We start from the raw sequence: 24,971 nt of genomic DNA, 5'->3' as shown, positions 1-24,971 counted from the left end.
ATATATATATATATATATATATATATATATATATATATTAGGGATGCAAAATTCCGGGAATATTCAAAGTTGGGAATTAACGGGAATAAACGAGAATATACGGGAATTAACAGAAATTAACTGGAAATTTTGGGGTAATTTAACTGTATCTACCTTGTCATAAGCAGACATGCATGCAAACATTTATAATACAGCTTTTAAAAATGACTTTTTGGACATTCCAAAAGCCACGAATAATCGAGATGATAGTGTACTTTTGTGTGGACATACATACTTCCTACTCTCACTGCTGTAAAACGTCTACTGTATACAAATTAACTTGGTATTAAAATGAACATGGCTTCAATTTACCAAGTAATCAATATGCTAATGACAGTGTTGGGAACTAGTTCGGTTTATAGTATATCTGCAATACCGCTCTTGGCCTCTACGGAACTCGGCGCTCTCACACCTTTAAGGCATCGGGCTGAAACGTTCAGACGCAACACTGATGACAAAGACATTTAAAAACAACAAAATGTTTTATGTTTACGTTTATGTTTCTGGCAAACAATGTTCCCAACCAGCTGCATTCAGGGTCCAGCTGAGCTCGGCGTACACAGTCTTGGTCTCAACTACATTTAAGTTCCCTGTTAAATGTTTTTAACAGGGAACTTAAATGTAGTTGAGACATTTAGAAATTCCTAATTTTGGGAATTTTGAAAAAAAAATTATTTTTTTTCAAAATTCCCAAAATTCCCGAGCCAAAATTCCCGTGGAAACTTTCCGGAAATGTACCGGAAACTTTCGCCCCTTTGCAACCCTAATATACATATATAGATAGATATAGATATAGATATATAGTTACACATACTTACATAGTACATTGAGTATGTGTGACGTGATTTCATGTCAAGACCATACTTGGACATTATAACAATGTATATAGCACTTTATACACTGAATAATACTATTTTCGTGGAATACTGTTATATCGTTTATATTTTGTGCCTTCTTTTGATTTATTGTTTACCTGGAGTTCATTGTGCTTCTGTGTTAGGTTGACCCACCAACAAGCTTTTTATTGTAAAGAATAACTGTCTGTTATCTGTGTATATGACAGTAAAAACATCTTAAATCTTGAGAGCAATGTGTAACCGGACCCATCTTCCATATATGTGTGCACACACATGGCCAATAAAGCTGATTCTGAATAATAACGAAAGTAAAAGCAGTAATAACGCAGTGTAAAATACTAGGTTACAAATACAAGTTAATCTTGCATTCAATTTTTACTTTTCTTTATCTACAAGAGAGCTTTTTATCCAGAGTTGCCCCTTTTGTATTATTACGTACATGATTTAATATGGTGACTGTCACATTATTGGTACAATACCAATGAAAACTCAGATGAGGCAGAAGGTTGAGGTGTTAGTTGTAGCTGCTCCGTGTGCTCTGTGTTTTTTGAAGAAGTGTAAAGTAGCATGGTATATACTTACTTAAGTATCGTGCATGTGCATAAGTTGTGTTTAAGAGTGAGATCAGTTGTCCAATGTTTAACCCTCATAATGCTGTAATGCCAACTGGAGTCATGTGTAACCACAAGTTGAAGCATGTTCAAGAAAGTAAATAATTGATTGTGTCACATTTTTTTATTTTTGTTGTTTTCATTTTACACAACATAGGCTATGTCATGTGGACTTAAAGAAAAATAGCATTTTTATAATGAAAAATATACAGAGGTGTCATCAAATAAAACTGTGGAACACGTAATAAAAAGTTCTGCTGTCATAAATTCCATGTTTATGCAACCAATGTCAGTGAACTATACCTCTACGACAAATCACACTGAAGACATCGGTTGAATAACAAAAGTTGTTTCTGTATTATCTACAGAATCAGCCACTAAATAGCTTGTATTGTTTGCAGTACAAAATTGCCTACCAGTCAATGTACAGTGGATTCACAGTCAGTCATATAGTTTTACTTCTACTTTAATCAAAATGTCTTCAAATTCAAATTTAAAAGAAGGGGTTGAATAAAGCATGTTTAAACTCATCACTGTGCAACGCTGCAGAGTTTTCCAAAACTTGAGCTGCACCACAACTTCCATGTGAACTGTTCCTCCATTTCTTTCATAGCGGCACCGGAATAGAATGCGGTGTGATCAGGACTCATCAAAACAAGGTGATCGTGTCTGCCAGTCATGGCTCGGGGGACCGCCACACCTAAGACACAACACCACCCACCACGCCCTTTGGTGCATTCCACCTCTTAAGGGTGAGACTCCAGCAGTTGCAGCACTTTTAAATCCTCATGCAGACTTGACTCTTGTTTTTGTCATGCGTGCCATGAGGAAAACAAGTCAGGGAGTGTCTATCGGGATCTACATGGGTGCTGATGTGGAGCTGGTTTATGCACAAATCACAGCTTGGAAACAATGCCGGCAAGTTCATGTCTTTTTATGGTGCTTTCTGCACCAGTCACACATAAAGTATACACCTGCATGAACACCCTAACTCCACTGCCCTCCATTTGTATCTTTATTTTACAATGGCCCGGCATTGGCTACTGATCTTTTCACTTCCTGTTTTCTCGGTTTCCTTCTCCCTTTATGCGGTCAACGATGTTTTTTCAGTTCATATTTCATGCTTTGACTTCTTTTAGAAGATGGCATTAGACGCAGGTGATGCAGCTCTTCAGCCCTTCAGCACCTTTTCTTTTAGCAGGTCCAAGATGACCTGCCTCTCCTGGCTCTCCAGCTCAAATCTCCGTTCCCTTTCTTTCCTTTCAGCTGCCAGACGTTCCCTCTCCAGAGTGATCTTACCTGTAAATGAAAAGAAAATAGAACTTAAATCTGTAGTTCAATGCCCCTTGAGGAGAAGGACAGTATAGGAGTTTGAAGACAACTTTGATCTTTTTTAGTTCATAAATGATTTCACTCATAAAGTACATATACATTGTTACAAAAATGGTTCCTATTTCATTTTCTTACTTTAGTTTAGCCTGATTCCAGACCTGAATTTGAAATGTAAACTTCATGAGATTTTTGTCAAGGGTGGAAATAATGTTTTTAGATCAATGTCAATCAATCAGTGTCATAACACCTGTGACAAACGCTTGATTTTATGCAAAATGACATGCATTTCAAGCAAAATCCGAGCGGTGAATTTAAAACCACAATGACTCTCTTAAAACCTTACTCCTTTGAATCTCAAGCTCCTCCCGGCGCAGGGAAAGCTCCTCCTCTCGTAGCCGTTGCTCCGCCTCCGAGCGTTTCTCCAGGAAGCTGAGAATCTCAGAGTAGGTCTGGCAGCAGCACTGGCAGGGCCTCTTGGCTGTGGGCGCCGCTGAAAGCTCTGCTATTTCTTCGTGGCCATCTTCTGGTTCTGCTGTAAACAGTAATTATGTAACAATGTACTAATTTCTGAAAAGAAACAGTCAGCTAGAGAGCAACATCCAAGGATGAACTGCAGAAGGAAACTTGGGAAGGGTAAATACTTTCTTGCAAGCAATTCAAATTCAGCGATGCAAGTGATCAAATCTCTTCAAATCTCCTATTTTCCTTAGAGTAGGTACTGTAGTGTAACTTCACCTTTAGGTCTAAGGTCCACCCGCTGCGCATAATGTGCAGGAAAATTAGAAAAATGTCCCAACTTAATGCTTCATCAACACATTGGTGACACAGCGTTAGAAAGCATATTGCTGTCGCCAGATAATCAGTCCTCAACACGGATGCTCCAGATGTTGTAAATGCCGATTGAGGGTCTTTTTGATCCATTTGCTGATCTTTCCAGATGTGGTTGTAGATGACAAATCTTAACACAAGCATGGATGAGTTTCATCCCACTACAGTCAGTTATAGTCATTTAGTTTATAGTTAAAAAAAACAAACACTTTGTGTGCGGTTACTCTCGACTCTGACGACCTTCGTTATCAGTACAAAGATGCAGTATTTGTGACACCAGCGGCTCACACCTCTAATTGATGCAACATTTTCGACGCAGACATTACTTATAGAGTCGTATTGCACAGTGAAATGAGACGTGGTCCGCTCAGCCAGATGAAATGATTGAGATTGAATAACCTCGGAGTAAATATTCTTTTCACAGTCGAATCTGAAGTGACTGTCAAGTCTCGTCACGTCGAGTGTTTGGAGTTAGTTTTCACCTGCAGCAGTTTGTGTGATGGTGATGTTAGGTTTGTCCTGTTCTGGTAGAGTCAGTTCTTCCATGGCTCGCCTTCTCAGTTCATCATCCTAACCAAGATAAGGACAAGATAGAATATAAAATATATCACTTCTTTGACAAGGATATCAATGAGTGTCATCAGCGAGTGTTATCAACAGCGGCAGGAGGAGTTGTCCTAGTAACAGCAATGATTATTATAGTAATAATTACTATGGGCTCTAAATGATCTTGTTGGTCAATGGGACAAAGAGGAAAAAATGAAAAGTGGGCAGGGAGTTACAGGGAACCTGAAAACATCTCTTGATATGGATTTCCAATTTCTCTGGCGAGCCTCAATGTTAAAACTGAGAAAAAAGCTTGAGGTGTAACAAGATGATGGGCATCCTGTTCCCAAAGGAAGTGCAGAATATGTTTCAATGGTACAGATCACAGATAGAAGGTGTATTGTGCAAGGGAAGCTAAAGACTTATTGTACAATGTGTCTCATCTCAGGCAATATAGACGAGACCGCTGACTCGGGGCTTTTCCTTCAGTGGTCTACATATATGAGGAGAGGAGTAAATATCACAATATCTTTGACCAAATACCTCGACAACCATGTTGTGACAATAATTATATTTTGGATGAATACTCATCAATAATTGAATTCATGATTTAATAAAGTGGATAATGCCAAAGAACAGAACAGCTATAACCTTCTGGTAAGTTCATCCCTTTAGTGTAATGCGTCCATTAAAAAGCTAGAAAGAGACGAAACTTATGCCACATGATGAAACCCAAAATATAAGTCGATATATATACCCTTTCATACATATCAATATTATACCACCCAGCCTTACAATGGACTATAAAACAGTCTGTGTTTTTATATATTCATGTATTCACAATTGTGATGAATCATAGACTTCAGTGGGCCAAAAACATGTCTGTAACTCAGAAGAATCGCTTTTGACGAAATAAAGAAAGATATTGCAGCATAAAGCTCTGTGATAAGCTGCAAATAATATGCTCATTCTTCCCCTGTAAGCCAGTGGTAGCAAAACACCTGTTTTTAGGATAAAGTTCTGGCGGTGGTGGTGTCTAAGTTGACCCTTCTTTCTCCTAACACAACACCCACCTGGTACTTTGTGTTCTCGCCGCTGGCCAGGAGCCCCTTCTCAGCCTCCAGCTCCAAAACCTCGTGGAGCAGATCTTCCTTTTGGGCGTACAACCTATCCGTTCCAAATCTGAGTGCATGCAACAAAAGCACACACACACACACACACACACACACACATTACACTTTTTGCAGTTATTTCCTCCTGAAACGGCACGGTTTGCTCCCAGTAACTAAACTAACCTGCGCAGACTGGGGAAGTCTTGTTTCTTGTAGTAGTCCAGCAGCAGCATGGTCCTCTCCCTACACCTCCTGGCATCCACTTCAAAGTTTTCATCTTGGAGCGCTGCAGTGATGATCTCCCCCACACGGGCCCAGATCCGCCCTGATGACGAACAATGAGTTCATACACACACACACAAGAATGTAATGCACAGGTGTCTGTGTTCAGATGTCTCTTTTAAAGCACACCATGTCTTCCTTTTTATTGGTCTCTCTGCTCGTTATGTGATGGATTTATTCTTGTACGATTGTTAAATGGCAGCTCAAAAGGAAACTTAACTGTTGGAGTCACACATTGTAAAGTTACTGTTTCACAGATAGAGAGTGAGTTATTGCAGTGTCAGATGTCACTGTAGCTCCAAGCATTTGAGTGTTTTCAGGCGGATCGGCCCTTTATGAACCGGACTAACCTGGCTCTTTGGAGGCAAAGGGGTTCTGGCCGATAACCTCCCGCAGCAGGATGATGTCATGGCGCGCTGAAAAGCGCACCTGCCGCTTTCGTGGGGTTGTGGAGTGGCCGGCGAGGGAAAAACCTTTAGGTTGGAAGATAAAACAGAATAGGAAATAGGGACAGTCTGGGCCTTCTTGAAAAGAGAACAAATAAATGGCATTCCATAACCACATTCTTGGTATTGTAATTATCAGCTTAAGAGATGACCTATTTTGGCATTAGTCAGCTGAAATCACTGTTATTTAGAAGCACACTGTCATCACTGTACCAACACCATAGCAGCTCCTGGAATAAGACTGAAAGTGATATTAAACTGATAGCTGTGAGATGAGCATGGGGGTCAGTAGGTTACTCAGTAGTGTTAATAGATGCTATTACCATGCATAACAAACACGATGCTGAAGTGCATTACTTTGTCTCAGCACTTTTAGGCCGACCCCACGCAATGCCAATAAAGTTGAATCTAATGGGATCTAAACTATGTAATGAGTGGGCCACTGCGCTGTGCACAAGTACAGGAAGCCAGCAGCTACAAGCACGTACACACGGACACGAGACGAATGGCCCGTAAAGCCCTGATAGCACCCACACAGGCTACAGCAGCGCGATCAATGTCGAACCACGCGTCAGAGGAGGAAGAGGAGGAGGGGGGAGGAGCGTGTGCGCGCGACGCGACAGAAGCACCAAACGCCGTTTAGGAGAGACGTCAATATAAAGTGATCGAAAGGGCGCGTGAGACGTGGAGGTGGTAACGTGTCTCACCGTTGTTGATCGGCACTTCCACCACCACCCGTTCCATGTTTCTGTTCGGTGCATCCGGGAACCGTCTGACGCGCGCTGCACACGTCCAGTCACCAGTACAGGTCCCCTACTGACGTGTAGCTCAACTTGGCGGAGAATCACAATCTGGCAAAAAAAAAAAAAAAAAAAGAGAAAAAAACGGAGGCTTCGCGCTTCACTTGTGGTTGCACCTTCCCCGCGTGGCCACAAGATGGAGCCAGAGAACCGCTGTTCAATGACGCCGAAGCGGACAGTTTCACTGGAGATTGATCCACGGTGTCTGAGCGTCCCACGAGGGTTAGTTACACTGTTTTTCCTAGTTGTTTTGTTACACAATGAATGAAAATAATCTCCATTCAGTATTCCAGATTGATTTATTGTGCTGTGAATACAACAAGACTGTCTTTGTTTGGCTGGTCTAACTTGCTTGTTTTTGACAAGAATTAAATACATTGTGACAATTGTGAACACACAACCTGAAAATATACAGCCACACAATACTGTTTATATCTTGCACAGGACACAACATCTATAGTGACTCTAGCTGATGCTACAATGGCAAGAAACTGCTAGTACACAAATAGCCCCTTTAGCTAATAATGCTAGCCTTAGTTAGCTGTCTCTTGCCACACCTGCACAATGTACCACTATAAGAGATGAACACATGTGTAATGTGGGTATTTGAATGACAGAAGAGTGAAAAAGATCCCGAGGAGTACCAAAGATCCAGGTGCCAAATCAAATAGATTTGATTTTATGTAGCTCAATTTCACAAGTTAAATGTGCGCTTCTCCCCGACCCCTGACCTGCGTTTCGCTTCCGGCACTGCTTTGATTCTCCAGCTCTTTTAATTTGTTTTTCCAATTTATCTTCACATTTTACCTCCTGATTTCCAGACCAAATGCAATATTCACAGAAACAATGGAGGCTTAACTTGAAGCCAAAGTTTGGTCATGCACTGTGAACAGTGTTTAGCATTAACTGACCACTATGTGTCCTCTGTAGTTAAATTACCATAATCAACCATTTGTGTACAGTTGACACTAAAATCCTATAAAAGGCACATATTCAATTGAAGAATTTCTTTTGTACCTTTGATTACTAAATATGCCAGTTTGTAGTATTTAGGGAGATCCACTGGCAGAAATTGAATATAATATAATAAGTACATTTTTTCACATGGATAATCCCCTGAGGAAAAAAAACGGTGACTTTGCAGATCATACACTACATGATACTGATTATTGTATGCAACAAAATCAGAGTTATTTAGTTATATCCGTCTTCGCTTCATAACCAATGTCATGTCACATCCCTCATCTGGCCTTTGCTTTCGCAGAAAATTTGGGATGCCATTACTTGTTGTTGCTAAAGTGATTCTGTAACCACCGCATGCTTAAAATACCCCCTGTGGACTTCAGAGCAACTTCGAAATCAAACGGCGCCTGCTGCACTTAGTCATCCAACGCTGGCACATAATTATTAATATAATCTCTTCATTGAACTTCTGTTTTTGAGGGTGGACTGGAAAGCCCACAAGTCTGGGGCCGGACAGAGTGCTTCTCCTCTACTTGGTTGTTCCCCCTTCATCTGTTCATGAGACGTTCCGATCGTTGCTGCTGATATGCGCGTCATGTTATGATATTAATGGATTCTTTTGCAGCTATTCAGAAAGAAAACCATGCATTTAAGACAATTATAATATTTCAAATCGATAGCCAAAACCACATGACCAGATGAATGCCAAAATGCCAAATGTTGTTTTTAGCATGAGTGAAAGGGACAGAACCAGGAGTCGCATTATTCCTTTGTCTGTTGAGCAATGTTTTGAGGACACATGTGGAGGGAGGAAAGAATGGAAGCAAGAAGAAAGCATGCAGGGAGTATTGACTGGGTGAGTCAGAGTTGTTTTGCTTTTTTAAGAGTGGAAATCAGCTTTTTTTCTTCTCATTGGTGACTTTAGGAGGGAGCTAATGCAAGTACTAGTGCCAGTACTGCCCACGCTCTCATTACTGGTTGCTTTTTATGACGAGAGAGAGAGAGAGAGAGAGAGAGAGAGAGAGAGAGAGAGAGAGAGAGAGAGAGAGAGAGAGAGAGAGAGAGAGAGAGAGAGAAGAGATAGAGATAGAGATAGAGAGAGACAATATATGAAAGGGTGTATTCGTATTTCTTTGGAGTGTATCATCAACTGGTTGTCCAGTAATCGCCTCCGTGGCTGTGCTCGTATAGGAACAGTCACGCAGGATGCTCGGATGTCAGCGGGTCGCTAATTAGCCTGGACACACAGTCCTGGTCTGGGTCCTGGTCTAGGTCCTGCTAGGGTTAAATAACTTTTCCAGTAAGTGCTTCAGAGCAGCTCACCGTCCAGGAGCTCAACAAACCTCCAAAATTGCTCCTTAAAGGGAGGAGGGGAAACACATTTTTGTGTGTGCATTTTCTCTTCCATTTTACAGCATTACTTTCTGTCTTATATTCACACTGCTCTACTTTACTTAAGTAATCTCAGAATGTATATGTATATTATCTGCTATAACAAACCTGTTAATGACATATACATGATACACACATTCAAAATGTCATAGTGATCCGATAAAGAAACAAAATAAAGATGAATATAATAGTGTTTAGTGTTAGAATATGTACATTTGTTTCAACAGTAAGCAAACCCCAAGATAAAAGCTCATAATAACTTAAATTAAACAAAAAGAAGGTTCTGTTTGTGTGGTAGGTTCAGTTTTAGATAAAAGGCTGCTTTTTAAGATATGCCAGAGGCGGTTGAGAGTCATCAGGAATCGTAATTTGGTTGTTTCATCAGGCTGCGAGGAATCTGCACTCATGTTGAGTTGTGTGCTAATAATTCCCCTTTGTTCATTAAACTAAATTGCTAAATTTCATCCAGCATCAAAAAAGACAGATCAAAGAGAAGGAATGATGACACATTATCTGCATCAAGTGCAAGAACAGGGTGAAAAAACCCATCCTGTACTGTAACAAATGAAATAGTATCATCTCATCTGCCTCGTGAGCGGTTGAATAAACGATCATGTGCACATGTTCAGTGTTTGCTTCCTGTGTCATGTTTTGTGCTTGTGGAATCCCATGGCAACGAGTGAGGCAGCAAGACATTTCCCATTTGCCCTTTTTATTCGGTCTCGCTCCTCTGTGTCCGTGCAAAGACCCACAGACCCTTCAGTCAAAGTCAGATGACATAAAACTACAGTCTGAGGGCTGAGTTTACAAATTGGGTTCAGCGTGTCCTCTTGACAGACAAGTCAGCTGCTGGAGCAGATGTTTTCTCACAGGCAGCTTCTTCTAGAAAAGAAGCATTTCTTAACATGTAAACACCCTCAGTGTGTGTATATTTCACATCACAGATTTAAAAAAAAAAAAAAAAGCATAACCGCTAAGCTTTCAGTTATGTAAATTTGTATTTGTTTTTTCTCATCTGTGCACCCATCAGCTACTTTGTTATTATCACTCATATTTGACAACCAACAGCTTTCTCATTTCAAGGTGAGCACACATGTGCAAAAGCTTTGAGGTGTGAGTATCTCTAAATTTCAGAGAAAGAAAAGCCAAGAAATAGCAATTGGAGAAAAATCTATAGCTCTAAGTACATTTTTGAAGTGATACGCTTATTTGCTTTCTTGGTGAAATGAGAAGATCCATATATAGATGTGGAGTGCAGGCAGTTAGCTTAGCTTAAAGACAGGAGACAAAACAGCCTGTTCTTGAAAACCATGCCCACCTGCACAACTGAAGCTAATTAATACGAGGTATCTCATTAGTTGAATCTTTTACACAAGGAGAAATATAAACTATTCTGGTTTTACAGGGAGTTACATGTTTGAAATGTATTGGGTAACAAAAGCATGCAGGGCCATTATTATGAGATCTGGATATTGGTCTCAGTCACTGGGCCAACATAGACTTAACATAGGAATGATGCCAGGTATTTTTAAAGTAGCCGAATAATCTTGAAGATCTGAAGCATACCCTGCCTCATGGTCTATTTTACTCTGTTCACATCTCTGAAAAAAAAACACATAATAAAACAGGTATTTGCTAGAGAACAAAACCGAGATCTTCGATATTGTAACTTAAAAATGTCAAACTTCCAAAAGAAACTCAGATATTAAATTACATTATTTGCAATTTCAACTGTCCTGTAGTATGTTTTAGAGATGTCTCTTTTATAACATGTCTTTTATAAAATTTTATTTTTGTTTCTTTTGGGGAAAATGTGTTTTGGGGCATCACTGATTTTCTTTTCATTGCAATACTCTTAGTGGCCACTAGGAAAAATTAGCAGTGAGACTTAGTGCCACCATACCAAGCTCTCTAATTACATCCATGAGCAGACCATGTCAATTTACTCAAGTCTTATAATTATCATGAGGTTGCCAGGCAACCAGCAGCAACTTGATGTTTTAATTATGTGCCTTTGAGGTGTTAGTGGGCTTATTTTGAACTAAGAAGAGAGCAAGGCTGTTTCTCTGCTTCCAGTTTTATTTAACTGGCAGCTATGAGAGGGAGATTGATCTTCTTATGTAACGCTTAAGAAGAAAGGGAATATTTACCAAACTCCTAAACTATTCCTTTAAGAGATGAAGATGCCATTCATTTAAATAATCTGAATTCTAAAAGTGAAACAAGATGTAATATCCACGCGAGCAGCTGTTCGGTTGTACTTAGGCACAGCAGTGATTAAAACTTATGTCAGTATGCTAGCACTGACGACGTAAACACGTTGATGCAGAACTGTACGATGTTTATCTACCATGTTAACTCTCTTAGTTTAGCATATTAAGCCTCTTAGTTTAGCATGTTAACTCTCTTAGTTTAGAAACATGTTAACTCTCTTAGTTTAGCATGTTAACTCTCATAGTTTAACATGTTAACTATCTTAGTTTAGCATGTTAACTCTTAGTTTAGCAGCATGTTAACACTCTTAGTTTAGCAGCATGTTAACTCTCTTAGTTTAGCATGTTAGCATGTTTACTCTCATAGTTTAACATGTTAACTATCTTAGTTTAGCATGTTAACCGTCTTAGTTTAGTATGTTAACCCTCTTAGTTTAGCATTTAACTCATTAATTAACATGAGTTAAATGCTAAACTAAGAGAGTTAACTCTCTTAGTTTAGCATGTTAACCCTTAGTTTAGCATGCTAACTCTTAGTTTAGCATGTTAACTATCTTAGTTTAGCATGGTAACCGTCTTAGTTTAGTATCTTAACCCTCTTAGCTTAGCACGTTAACCCTCTTAGATTAGCAGCATGTTAACTCTCTTAGTTTAGCATGTTAACTATCTTAGTTTAGCCGACCTGTTAATGTCGCTATATCAAAGGTTAAGAGATAATAGAAGTTTTTAAAGTTCATTCTGAGGGGATTATGAATGTCTTCAAGGTTTCACGATATTGAGAGCATTTCTATTTCCTCCACCCGGCTCTCAGCGCGATGATGGCTAAGCCCAGGGCTTGTAGCAAACAATGCTAACAGCCCTAACATTGCAAACTACAGCAAATACATTACTCCAACATGTCTTTACAAAGCCACCGGTTGTTTGCTGCTTTATTAATGCTCTGATTCCCGTAAATTGCACCATTAACCAAACACCATATTGCTGGAGTTGTTGAGACATTTCACTAAAAAACACAAATACCACATTGGCACCCGCTGGTGACGCTAAGTCAGGAGATCACCAAAGTCATAAGGAATCATCTTCTGGGCACCACTTGTGTCTGGGTTTAAATTTTATAGCAATCTGTCAACAGTTGTTGCGATATTTCACTGAAATTTGTAATGATGACAATGAACCTCGAGATAGGATTTGATTTATTACATTTGCAGTTTTAACTGAACATTTAAGAACCCTGTACCCCGAACATTATAAAAACAGGTCCTGATGGTCTTCCCCTAGCCATTCAACAACACATGCAGCCCTGCATCAGGGTCCAGATAAGTTCACTATACGGCACAAACAAATGAAACAAGGAGCGAGAGGATGCCTTCACGTCACAGTAACCATAGTAACGAAGCGGTGACAGATACAGTGCCACTCGTCAGCACCCTCCTGTCTCAAGAAACGCAAACAGGCACAGGTAAACATACACTCGGGTTATTTTTCATTCTCATATCTATCTTTCTCACACATTCTGCTATTTCCTCTGATACACACTAAGGGCGTTCTTGGGATCTAGTGTTTGAGTGACAGCCGTGCCCTTTTCACACACAGCGCTCAGTGTGAGCTGCCCTTGCGAGAACTCATAGTGTTTTCACTGATGACTCACACTGAAGATTACACCCCCCTCTAACTTTGTGCTCTCCCACTCTTTCTCTCTCTATCCACCCAAAAAAAGATCTTGAATCGTCGCTTGACTCGTGCAGAGCACAGTCATGGGATGTTAACACGCCCTCCAGCTGGTGTGAGCCGCTGGTTTCATGTCTAAATGTGAACAATAAAGAGCAGAAACATGTCACCCACACAAGAAACAAGTACTGATTACATGAAGGTTTTCACAGGCGTGTGCATTGTGCAGCTCACCAGGGGGGAGCAGACTGGGAAAAAGGGAATGTCATAGTTTGAAGTAAATGACATATTGGGGTGAGAATGTGATAACTTCAGATGATAGATATTGTATTTTCAAAATATTTTCGCACCTAACTGAGCATTGTTGTCTCTTTTTAAAACTCAAATACAGTTGTTCTGCCTTGGATAAATGATTTGTAGTCTATAATAGTTCACATTTTGAGACAAATCCCAAATCAGGATGTTCACCTCTTTCCAAATATTACTCACATATAATAATAAGAAGAAATCCTTCCCCGGTGTTTTTTTGTTTTTCTACCCCGTCTGTCATTTCAACAGTATTGGCACACATCTAATTCCCCTGTGAACCATCATGACAGCACCAGACATGGTTGCCGGGCGATAAGTGACCCAAAGCCTTCATGACAGTTTTCAGACTGAATATCAATAGACCCAAAGAGACAGCTGTATCATCCCCAGGACAGGTTAGGAATAAACCATACAAGCAACACTCTGTCAAAACAGGGACGAGAAACAAAGAAGTTCTGAGAAATATATCATCTGTATTGATAGAAAACATTTACTACTGTAAATGCCGTGCGAGCAAAGTGGCCTTTCGTTTGCCTAATATCCAGGCAGTGAGTGTTTGCGAAAGAGATTCAGAGGCTCAATTATGGAAAACATTTTGTTGCCATCCAAAGTGAAACAACAGCAATATCACATTGCCTCCTGTTTGCCTTCCATCAGGTCGCCACGATAGTTAGTCCTCGAGTATTTGTTGTAGTCACATCTGCGAGGTCTCATCCCTCCGATCCATCCAACCATCCTCATTGTAAAGATATGGGATGTACGAGGTTGCTATGGCGACCATTCTTCTTGGCAACACAGAGGTGCTCAGTAGTTTGATTGGCCGCTCCATCCCTGTGCCTAACGTAGTGAATGTATGTGCCATTCAACGGGTTTATATATATATATATATATATATATATATATATATATATATATATATATATATATATATATATATATATATATATATATATATATATATATATATATATATATAAATGTGGATATGGATAGTAGAAAAGAGAGCGCAATGGACTAAGAAGGACTCATTTGAGTGCATTCAAGTAGTCTATATGTGCTGAGTTTGCTTATGTAATACGATCAGAATATTAATAGTTTGAGTTGCCGCACTTTTCTCAAGATCATTTCGCGGGACATTTTCCTAACCAAATATCTACGAGGTCCTATCTTACATGCTCAGACATTATGACAAATAATTTGCTCACCCATTTGAACGTGCATGTGATGGTAATGTTATCTGATCTCTGATCGACAGTCTCGTCGTTCATTCTCCGGTGAAGGAAAAAACTCAGACTGAAATATATTTCCAGAACAACAGAAGATTTTCCAGGACATTTTCAACAACTGAAAAATTGTGTATAATTTTAAAGGGAAATGGAGCATAATGAGACGTCCGTTCTTTTTTTTTTACCAAACCAGGCGCTTTAAAAGGTTGTCTCCATTTATCTCTGGAGTCAAATCGCAGGCGACTTCCTCCTGACGGAGCTCCTGATTAATGTCAGTTTCATTAGTGTTGCTGAGTGTCAACTAGCCTGCTGACTCCTGGAAAACAGCTAAGTTTTATTGTATTTTTAATTAGTAGAGAACAGTTATTATCATAGCTCAGCGGGGTCTTTAAATATCAAACTCACATGGTGTCATGGTAGTTGATTCCAATTAGCGTGCACACAATACATGCCTGACGTGCGCTGCGCTGTTTCAGTCCCTCAAACCCCGTCCTCTGAATAAACAGCCGTGATGATGATTGTGATTGGCAAAATATGAAAAATTAAAACAGGAGTGTGATGAGAAAGGTGGAGAGCGGAGAAAGACAGATAGCCGGATTATAAAATCCAACGACAGAGACCAACAGATCCGACACAAGACAAACTCAGGTCTCAGTATGGAAACACTCGGCACATGACGTTTGCGATATCCTTCGCTATCCTTCTGGGAAACTCTCAACACCCGTCTGTGCTGCTGCTGCGGCCACGCTTCAACGTCTTTACTCTAACTCTTTTTCCTCCCCGCCCCGTGTCAGCCCCTGCAGCGGGGCCCCCCCGGTCTACATGATGGAGCATGTGAAGCCACAGCACTCCTTCAGCAGGGTGAGGCCCGTCTTGGCGAAGGGAGAGGAGGCCTGCTGAGCCCTGGATGGAGCCCGTCTGGTTGGAACACCTGAAGCCCAGAGACAAGATACTGTGAGGGAAAGATGAAATACTTCTACTAATGAACTGCCAACGGACAAGAGAAAAAAAGCACAGATCGGTCCAACGCATTTCTATTTGATGAGTCAGTGGACGGAAACACCTTGAACAAGCGAAACATTTGGAACAAGGGAAATATATGCACCCACTTGTTTCACTCCTTAGTTCTCAAAACTTTACCTTTCTTCTTCATATTTCTTGGGAATTTGGACTTCAGAAAATCTGCCATTTCTTTATCTTCTTCTTTCTCTCTGTAGAAATTGAGAAAGATTGATATGTAACAAAACAAAAGGAAATGCATGAAGCACTTTGACTACGATGTTAAGTTTTCCCCTCACAAAAGAGAAACGTAAAGGATTCCCTTGTTACACAGATGTACAAGCCGAGTTACTTGATGGCCATCTGTTCCACAAGTGAATGAACATTTCAGGGAAGGTAAAGTGGAGAAATGAAACTGCATAATAAACCTAACATTATTCTAGCTATTAGGGAAGATTGGATTTACTCTGAGAGGCTCCACTGATAAACTCAATAAAACCGCCGGCTACCCTTTGTGTATGCAGAGACTTTCCATTGGATAAACACACTCTGCACATTTGAGTATTTGGCTGTTTGAAGCGTCTCGTGATGTTCTATACTGCGAAATATATCAGGCAGATTCATATTGATACCCGGGAGGCTTCGTCTTGCTTTGAAAATAAAGTGTCTGTTGTAAAGGTACAACTTAAAAACTGCGGCTGGATTTCCAGGGTAAAAACAAAAGCTCTCTCCATTCATCAGCATGGACAACATGGCCTTCCTCCCCCCTCTGCGATCCATAACTCCTCTGTTGGTCTCTTGCTTCCGGCCTCTCACTTTCCCAGCAGCCCCTCTGTTTTCACAGCGTGCTGTCGGCTGCCAACACAAAGTGCTTCACTCACACAAAAGAACTAAGTTTAAGCCTCAAAACGTACTTGTTGTCCTCTGTCGAGTCCCATTGGACATGATTTTACTCATCTGCATGAGGATGGAAGGGAAGAGGCTTGGTGCACCTGATTGATGACGAAATACAACCAAAACTGGGATTTCATTTTTTTCTTCTTCTTTCTTTCCAACCAATGGCAGCGGCTCTGGCTCCACTGACGCACGCTGACACATCTTTAATTGAAATGGCTCTCTGCTGCGCGCTCTGCGGCGCGCCCTCTCGCAGCGCTGTGCCTCAGGAGTGCTTCTAATGGAGCGGCTTCGCGTGAGGCGCGCATACGAAGGACGACCAACAGAGACGCAACTTCACCAGCAGCATTTGGGACTGCGAGCCCGCTCATGTTTATGCTCATGTTTATGCTCATGTATTGGCGTCATCACAGAGTAATTTGCATTTAAAGTGCACGTCAAACTCGGACAATGAATTCCCTGAAGTCTTTCCCGGGAGGCTGCACTGTTTGTGCACTGCGTCTCTATCTGGCGTGCACTAGAGGGCTTCGTCTTTCATTATTCATTCACAGGAGTCCCGCCGGGCTGTGATGAGACCAGAGAGGCAGAAGCACACCTGAGTCGCTCAAACTCCACATCGTCCACCAGGAAATCCCGGGTCTCGACCAGCTTGTGGATCTGCTGCAGCAGTTCTTCCTCCTTCTGCCGGTCCTCGCTGGATTTGTCATTATCTGCAGCACAAGACATCTGAGTCATCTGGTGGTTGTCACAGAATATACACGACGGCAAATATAACGAGGAAGTAAAGACACAATTCATGGTATAAAAACTGAATAAGGAGTCGGGTCGATAAAGGAATGGTTTGATATTGTGGGGAATATACTCATTCTATTTATTGGCGGGAGTTAGATGAGGAGATCGATGCCACGCTGCAAATGAAAAATGAGGCTGCCGCCAAGTCAGTTTTATTTATTTAGCTGAATATCACAAGTCATTGATATGCCTTAAGGCTCTTTACAATCTGAAACAGCACGTGAATGAAGAAACATAAGCAAACACGTCACACACCAATGAAACAAACAGCGGTCTGACTCCTGTTGGTTTGACCCACTCGACATAAGTAATCTCACTATCTATATGTTACATAATAATAATGAATTTGTTTATAGCTGCTAATTTACTTTCTATTGACATCAATTACATGCCACCACCACACAATGTGTTGTAAACAGGCCAAAGAAGAAATCTCACTTAAGAGGGATGCCTCTACCTGGACCGACATACGTGCAATAGATGTGTCGTGCGTAGAGGAAGCGGTTAGCGTAGCTTAGCATGAAGACAGGAGGAATTGGCTCTGTTTAAAGTGAATAAAAAATATGCACGACATCATGTTGTATCTCACAACTTTAACAGGGAAGTAAAAGCAGCAACAATGCACAGCGGGACGGATAATCTCTAGCTCCTGTTATATTTGTTTTACGCGTCTGATTGCATCAGGATTAAGCGAACAAGGCATAACATGTTCATTAGTGAGCGTTAGAGGTGCTGGTAGGCAGATTATTTTCTTGTCGTTTCAATTTTGAGCTTTCCAGGCTACTTGTTTGCCTCCTGGCTCTGGTTTCATATTTAGCGTGGCATCAATCTTCTCAACTAATCTTTGGCCCGAAAGCAGATCTTTTCCGTTTTAATTGCTCTGCCCGTTTGTAATCCTTCATCTACAAACTGCCAATACCCAGAGGACTCCTACCTGGTATAGACACTAATTTCTGTAGCTCCTTCTTCAGACGAGTGATCTCCTTGCACAGCTGAATGTCGTCCATCCTGCGTGACGGGACAAAAGAAACACACAAAAAACACTTGGGTACGTTCTGCACATCCATCAACGTCAGAAGGGTCGAGATGAGTGGACGCTACTGTCAGGGCAAAATAAAATTTGAACAAAGATGGCTTTGAAATTGATCTGGATATTTCACACAGGAGATGAAAATCTTTTCAGGAGCAGAAATCCCCTCTTGGCGTCTCGAGCCGGGTAGCTTTCACTCCTTCTGTGAATGACCCTTCAAGTCAGTGGTTCATTACTGACTCAGGCGTGGTGGAGGGCCCTCTTTCACTTCCTCCTCTGACGGAATTAGAGGCCCTCACGTCACCCAGCTTCGTATCTATGAGAAACAGCCGGGATCTCCTCCTCTACCTGCCATGTTAGATGCTCACAGACGGTGGGTGGAGAAATGGCCGTGAGGTCTGGAATACGAATGATAGGCTTTACTTATCAGAAGATAACACAACTTGTAGTTTGTTTGTTTGTGGCCGCTCTCCATCTCCATCTCCGTCCACTTCCCCTCCACCACCACCTCCTCCCGTCTCCCGTTCTCCCATTTTATCAGCTCGAGTCTCGCTTGCGACCCCTTCCCCCCCCTCCCCATCCGCTGTCTGAGCAGCATTACTGCCTATCTTTCAGAGGAGTGGATGAATAAATATCCATGCATTAGCCCGCTTGTCGGCAGCAAAGGTAGAGCCTTTGGAATTATAATGGGGGCCAGCTCGGGGTGTGATGGAGAGGAGTGAGGCGAGAGAATAGAGGGCAAAGCGGCAAGATGTGTTTCTGATACCTTTAATCCCGCTCCATAAATAAAGCCAAACCGGCACCTGTCCAACACACCAACATTAGCTCGTTAACAACGAGCTAATGAGTTCACAAGGAGCAGCCTGAACTGGGAGAAGGCTGTGCTAGGATACTGTGGAGTTGAGCCTGAGGGGTCCTGAACAACTCGTCATCGCCTAATGGACGATGGTGAAGGTTTGGTTCGGCAGCAGTCAGGCACGTACATCCTCCTTCCTGCACTGGCACTGAACTCTGGCCTGCATTAAAAATAATAAGGCTTTCCCCATTCTACTTCTACCGTGTGTTCCGGACTCTGGTTGGCTGTGATCTATGTCCAGCAATCACTGCAGGCGGCGGCCGTGACACCAGACAAGTGCACGGCGTCGGCACCGATGAGCCACTCACATGTATCTGAGCTCGGACTCCCTCCTGACCAGGACGTCCCTGATCCTGTCGATCTTAAAAAGCTCCCCCTCGATGTCGTCCGTGGTGATGGTGGAGTCCGCCATGGACACCACGTCGTCCTCTGAGGGAGAAAGAGAGAGAGAGATGAAGAAAGAGTAGGAGAGCTTTTGGTCTTGAAGAGCGCTGGACAAATAGCTGATACGAAACCATTAAAGTGCATTTTGAATCTTCTCCTTATCAAAAGGGAGGTTACCGTGACAAATACTATGCAGAGATAGGCGGACACACTCAGAATGATCCAATTTTCAATATCCAATTTGGCACCTCGGAACAACATGAATATGCATCTTAAACTGAATAAACAGATGCAGCAGATGTATTCTGAAATTGATGCTTGATGAGGCGCAGAGCATCACAGGGAAATTACCATGTCTCTCTCTCTCTCTCTCTCTCTCTCTCTCTCTCTCTCTCTCTCTCTCTCTCTCTCTGTGTCTCTCGCTCTCTCTCGTGGGTCAGCACAGGAAAATAAAGCCTCCTCCAGCACACACACTGCGGTCCTGTCGCCTGCTGTAGAGAGATACAGGGCCGTAAAGATGTGCTGCGGTTCATTGTACTCGGCACACGAGGAATAGTACCACTCTGGATACAGAAACAGTGCAATGAAACGGTCATTTAAGTTGTTATTCCAAGTTGGGTCATGATTTATCATCTTCGGTGGCTGGGCTTCTTTATGACCTGCATGGGCTTGGCTTGTGCGTTAAATGTTACACATGTATGGCAGATTAAAGTTGTCTGAAGCGGACTGTAAAGTATTTCTGCTTTAAAGCTTTTAACCCATCATGCACTGCACTCCGGACGCTGACGTCGACCACAGTGCTGCGTTTCAATCCGTCCCTCCACACACCAACTCCCCGAGCATCCTTTTAACTCTCCCCTTTTCAAATGAAACACATGTTTCATAATGAAAACAAAGCACTCTGAATTAAAGCAAACAACGTCAAAGTTGGCAGCGTTTGCTGAACATATCGAAGCCACCGTTTTACAACACTGCGTGGGCTCGCCGCGACCGGCTGTGCGATACTTTTTAATGAATCGGAATCTGAAAGGACATCAGAGCGCTCCGTACAGAGTGGCTTCTAAACACCGAGCAGCAGCAGCTGCACTGGAGTTAAATCCACCAGCATATCAGGCACGTAACCACAACACCAACATCGCATTTCATCCACCCTGAGATCCAAGTATGGTTGACCTTTCTTGAAGGGAGATGTAGTGGCAGTCGTGACTTTATTATTTATGAAAATCACCCCTTCCTACTCCGTAATGGTTCCATGTATAGCGCCGTGTTGGATAACCCTGGATAACTGTCACCTCCCTGTAGAGAGCTGCACAACACGGGGCCAGGACGATCACAATCAGGGTGACAGCAACACCACTGACACACAGTCCCCGGCTCCTTCCGAGGCCCTTTAATATCATCTTATACACACACTCACACCATTACAAAGTAGCTCTCTAGTATGTAATATTTCTATTCTAGTCACTTTTGGCCTCGGGGAAGGCAGAGCTTACTGTGGGTTCAAAGTGCTGTGAAGACACATCCTCAGCACCGGCACGAAAGAAAGCCGAATGAATGTGGATCATAATAACTCAGACGGGATTGTGTGACTCCAGGTTAGTAGTGAAAGCCCCGTGGAGAGCATTAACCACGCTTGCTGATAAATGCTGGGTTACATGGACTCGTATCCTTGCTGGCAGCAAAGCTTTGTTCGAGGGCACGCAACTGCAGTCTTGGTGTGACAGAAGAACAGAAGAAGAAGACACAAATGTGTCCTGAGGTACGGACACACATCTTCATACAAGCTCTCTGTGCTCTGTTACTATGACATCGGGCTGACACCAGCGTGGCGTCAACACAACCTTGACATCTCAGAGGAGAAAGCACAGAGTGAAGTGCCGCAGCGAGTTTTAAACTGTTAATGAGATTAGAACTGCAAAAATGCATACGTGTTAAAGCTGTCTACACCTTCTCGTAGGTGTCGGTGTGTTAATGAGTGAAGCATTCACTCATTAAAGGAATATTGATTTACTTCACTGCAGAGAGATAATGTTACATTAGTAGATCAAAACGCTCATGTTTCTATCCTCACTATGGAGCGTTTGCCAAAAGGCACTTAGCCCTAAGGGTCCTTTATACTCGGGGTTTCACGCAGAGACACAAGCACGCAAGACCCACAAGGGTCCCTTGCGGAGTCCCATAAGCCATCTTGCGTGCGTTGGCCAAAATTTCGGACTTCACGACAAACCTACGCGAGCCGTTCGCAGCCCGCAAAACTGTGTTTGGTCTGCTGAGCACATCCTGTCTGAGTCTCGCATTTCCGGTTTCATAGCATAATACCGCTGTTTTTATAAGCCATAGCGGAAACACGAACAATGGATCCGCAAATATGAGCATTCATATAACCCATCTTTGACGCAATAAAAGGACACGCAGATGGCGGTAAATAAGTTGTAGTTGCAAGAGTGTATATCGCCCATTAGCGTCGCATAAATACCAAAGGTGGAGGAGGGAAACGGCAAGCCTGGCTTTGTTAAAAAAAAGCAAAGAAAGTTCCCCCTTGGATGCTCCTGCAGGTTCAATTCAATTCAATTCAGTTTATTTCGTATACCCCAAAATCAGATTTGCCTCTGGGGCGCTTTACAATCTGTACACATAACATCCCTGTCCCAGAACCTCACATAGGATCAGGAAAAACTCCCCCAAATAAAGATAGTAAAACCCTTTCACAGGGAAAAAGGGGAAGAAACCTGAGGGAGAGCAACAGAGGAGGATCCCTCTCCCAGGATGGAGAGAAGCAATAGATGTCATGTGACCAGAATGAGCAACGCAACAGAGTACCAGCACATTACATGAATATGACAAAAATATTCATATATTGAGCGGTAGGCATGGACCACGATCCAGATAGCCACAGTCCATCATAGCATGCAGGACCAGTTCCAGACAGCCATGTCAGGTGCCTTTAAATGGAGAAAACGTATGAAGTAAGGTTCCATTCCAGGAGAGAAAATATGATGTCGTGACTTCCAAGAGAGAACATCATGAATTGCTGTCTAGGGTGTCCTTCAAGTACAGTAAATGGAAGGGTGCCCTTCCACAAGACAAAATTAGATGAAGCGCCTTTGAGGGTGTCCAAAAATGTGACAAAGGTCCTTCTATGGCCCTTTCTAGCAGAGAAAATGAGATGAAGTGCCTTCTAGGGTGCCCTTTCTAGCAGAGAAAATGAGATGAAGCGCCTTCTACAGGGTGACCTTAGTGTAGAAAATCAGCTCAAGGGTTTTAGGGTGCCCTTCCAGTGGAGAAAATGATCTTCTCGGGTGCTTTGGAGACCATGTGACGACACCCCCCTTTTAGTTTTACTGGCACATACTTAATCTGAACTGATCTTTAATCGTTAGACAGTGAGCAGCTTACGGAGATGAACAAACTTCACAAACAGCAAAATACTTTTTCATTTTGACAGAACACATTCTTGTCTTGTCACGCACAGGTGTGACAAATATAAATAGTAATGTAATCATTGTGTGTGTGTGTGTGTGTGCGAGAGAGAGAGAGAGAGAGAGAGAGAGAAAGAGAGAGAGAGAGAGAGAGAGAGAGATAGTGAGAAAGTGACAGTAAAAGAAAGACTCACTAGCTCTTTGTGTTCTCGTCTCACGGTGCATGCTGTATTCAGGGCGCATACTCGGATGTCTGCTACACCTGTAACATCTGATTCACGACAGAAGAAATACTGAAAGGGCCTGATCTGCCACGTCATCCCATCTCAGGAAGAGCCTGAATTGTTCATTCACCACAAAAAGGTATTCTAAAAACCAGAGGTTCCCATGTGGCGGACTGAGAGACTGGACCGTGAGTTTGGAAATGTGCCACATGATGTTCAGGAGCTTCTTACACAGAGACAACGTGTTCTGCTGCAGAGGCTCTGTAAGGACAGGTTATTCTGCCGCTGAGCAGCTATGACTCATCACTAGACCTTCCTTACACTTCCTCACTGCCTCTCTGGCAGTTCTGACATCCCTTTGCTTCTCCTCACTTCACCCAATACCAGGCGACCCCTGCCCCCTGTCGTTATCCAAACCCCTGAAGATGTGAATCACGATGATGAGCTCAGTTTACAGTCTTTGCTACGATCCCTCTTCTTCTTCTTTTTTATTCTTCTTTTGCGCTGCCACAAATTGCTTTACACCTAACACCCTGCGTACTGATAGACGTATCAACCAGACTAGAGACCAAGAGCCGAAAGTGGAGGAAAGAGGAGGGATGATGAGGAAGTAGTGGCCCAGAGGTCGGAGGAGGAAAGGAGTGAGAGAAAGAATGGAAAAAAACGACAAGTGAAGAGGGAAAATAGATAGAAGGCTTGACGCTATTATCAGCATCATGAATATAAAGTAGGAAATCAACGACCATCAGTGATGCAGAGGAAAAGAACTCAAACCCAATACAATTGTAAGTGTCTTTTCTTCAAGGGGTTTGGATTATTGCTCCAACAAAAAAGGATATTCGAAGACATCAACTTGGCTTGGGACATTGTGATGGACAGTTCAGGCGATTAAAGAGTTCCAGTGACTTCTGACCTCATAATCTATTGAACGCTGAGGTTCCTCATCTGATGGAGCAGGTTCCTGAGTAATGGGCTTACACAAATAAGAAAACACACACACACACACACACACACACACACACACACACACACACACACACACACACACCTGTGGATTCTTGACATTTGCAACAGCTGCTGCTGGTACTGCAATTAAAGAACTACATTGATCTGTTCCATTAACTATAAAATAACCCAGATATAAAACGGTGTGTAAAATACTATAGTAAGCCTTGTAGTGGGAACAAATACTGGAGACAACACAAACCTATGAAGCCTTACCGGAAGATTGTGGGGATGCCTTCAGTTCGGACGATATTTTAAAATATACAGTGTAGGAACAGATTGAGATAACTGAAGTAACCCACTGTGCAGTATAACTCCCAGTGACACAGTACATGTATATATTAGATACATATATTCACGTATAGGTGTGTGTGTGTACCTGGTTTGTTGATGTCTCTGCTCCATTCAGTGCGCTCCAGTGAACCGTACTGATGAGCAGATGCCTGCTTCTTCTCCATCGGTCCTGCAGCTGCTCCTCTCCTCGGTGCTCTCTGCGCTTCCAGTTGCAGACCGTCACCGGGATACGGGGTACCGGGTACGGGAGGGGACTACTGGGGAGGGTCCTGCGGTACGTTTCCGTGTTTCATTGAGTCATCGGCCAGCCAGACGCCAACCTGTAGAGGCGGGGAGCGAGAGATGCTCCAGCGGTCGCTCAGGCAGCTGCGGTGTGCGTGCAGCGCACGGGACCGTCCCCGTGTCAACCTGTGCTCAAGCTGGGTAGATGGCAGCGAAACTGCGCCATCT

At 42.5% G+C, this 24,971-nt stretch overlaps 2 protein-coding genes across 4 annotated transcripts; both read right to left on the bottom strand.

The window, feature by feature from the left end:
* Nucleotides 1-1,680: 1,680 nt before the first annotated feature.
* Nucleotides 1,681-6,866, bottom strand: si:dkey-45d16.4 (scaffold attachment factor B1). Of its 2 annotated transcripts, none has more exons than XM_068592552.1 (7): nucleotides 6,761-6,866; nucleotides 5,958-6,080; nucleotides 5,509-5,650; nucleotides 5,287-5,395; nucleotides 4,150-4,237; nucleotides 3,183-3,371; nucleotides 1,681-2,806 (listed from the first exon to the last, which is right to left on the bottom strand). In XM_068592552.1, the coding sequence occupies exons 1-7, from the start codon at nucleotides 6,795-6,797 to the stop codon at nucleotides 2,679-2,681; spliced, it is 816 nt and encodes a 271-aa protein (XP_068448653.1). In that variant the 5' UTR covers nucleotides 6,798-6,866; the 3' UTR covers nucleotides 1,681-2,678. The 2 variants fall into 2 exon arrangements, with proteins under 2 accessions (XP_068448653.1, XP_068448654.1); XM_068592553.1 differs by having other exon boundaries at nucleotides 3,183-3,368.
* A 7,518-nt stretch (nucleotides 6,867-14,384) lies between these two features.
* Nucleotides 14,385-24,875, bottom strand: pik3r6a (phosphoinositide-3-kinase, regulatory subunit 6a). 2 transcript variants are annotated; one of them, XM_068592530.1, is made up of 6 exons: nucleotides 24,607-24,875; nucleotides 19,504-19,624; nucleotides 18,244-18,317; nucleotides 17,113-17,227; nucleotides 15,765-15,835; nucleotides 14,385-15,555 (listed from the first exon to the last, which is right to left on the bottom strand). In XM_068592530.1, the coding sequence occupies exons 1-6, from the start codon at nucleotides 24,683-24,685 to the stop codon at nucleotides 15,443-15,445; spliced, it is 573 nt and encodes a 190-aa protein (XP_068448631.1). In that variant the 5' UTR covers nucleotides 24,686-24,875; the 3' UTR covers nucleotides 14,385-15,442. The 2 variants fall into 2 exon arrangements, with proteins under 2 accessions (XP_068448631.1, XP_068448632.1); XM_068592531.1 differs by lacking the exon at nucleotides 24,607-24,875 and adding an exon at nucleotides 23,193-23,284.
* Between the last annotated feature and the right edge of the window lie 96 nt (nucleotides 24,876-24,971).

Source organism: Clinocottus analis, unplaced genomic scaffold, assembly GCF_023055335.1.
Source record: "Clinocottus analis isolate CAN_PGR_092001 unplaced genomic scaffold, fCliAna1.0.p SCAF_27, whole genome shotgun sequence".
Classification (NCBI taxonomy): domain Eukaryota; kingdom Metazoa; phylum Chordata; class Actinopteri; order Perciformes; family Cottidae; genus Clinocottus; species Clinocottus analis.
This window is presented reverse-complemented; position numbering and strand designations above follow the sequence as displayed.

Coding starts and splice junctions, on each gene's coding strand:
- si:dkey-45d16.4 (XM_068592552.1), bottom strand. CDS start 6,797: ATGGAACGGGTGGTGGTGGAAGTGCCGATCAACAACG. Junction 4,238..5,286: donor GCGAGAACACAAAGTACCAG/GTGGGTGTTGTG, acceptor TATCTTGGTTAG/GATGATGAACTGAGAAGGCG. Junction 3,372..4,149: donor CATCACACAAACTGCTGCAG/GTGAAAACTAAC, acceptor TACTGTTTACAG/CAGAACCAGAAGATGGCCAC.
- pik3r6a (XM_068592530.1), bottom strand. CDS start 24,685: ATGGAGAAGAAGCAGGCATCTGCTCATCAGTACGGTTCACTGGAGCGC. Junction 19,625..24,606: donor CAGAGACATCAACAAACCAG/GTACACACACAC, acceptor TTTCTCCCTCAG/AGGACGACGTGGTGTCCATG. Junction 15,836..17,112: donor GTGGAGTTTGAGCGACTCAG/GTGTGCTTCTGC, acceptor CAATTTCTACAG/AGAGAAAGAAGAAGATAAAG.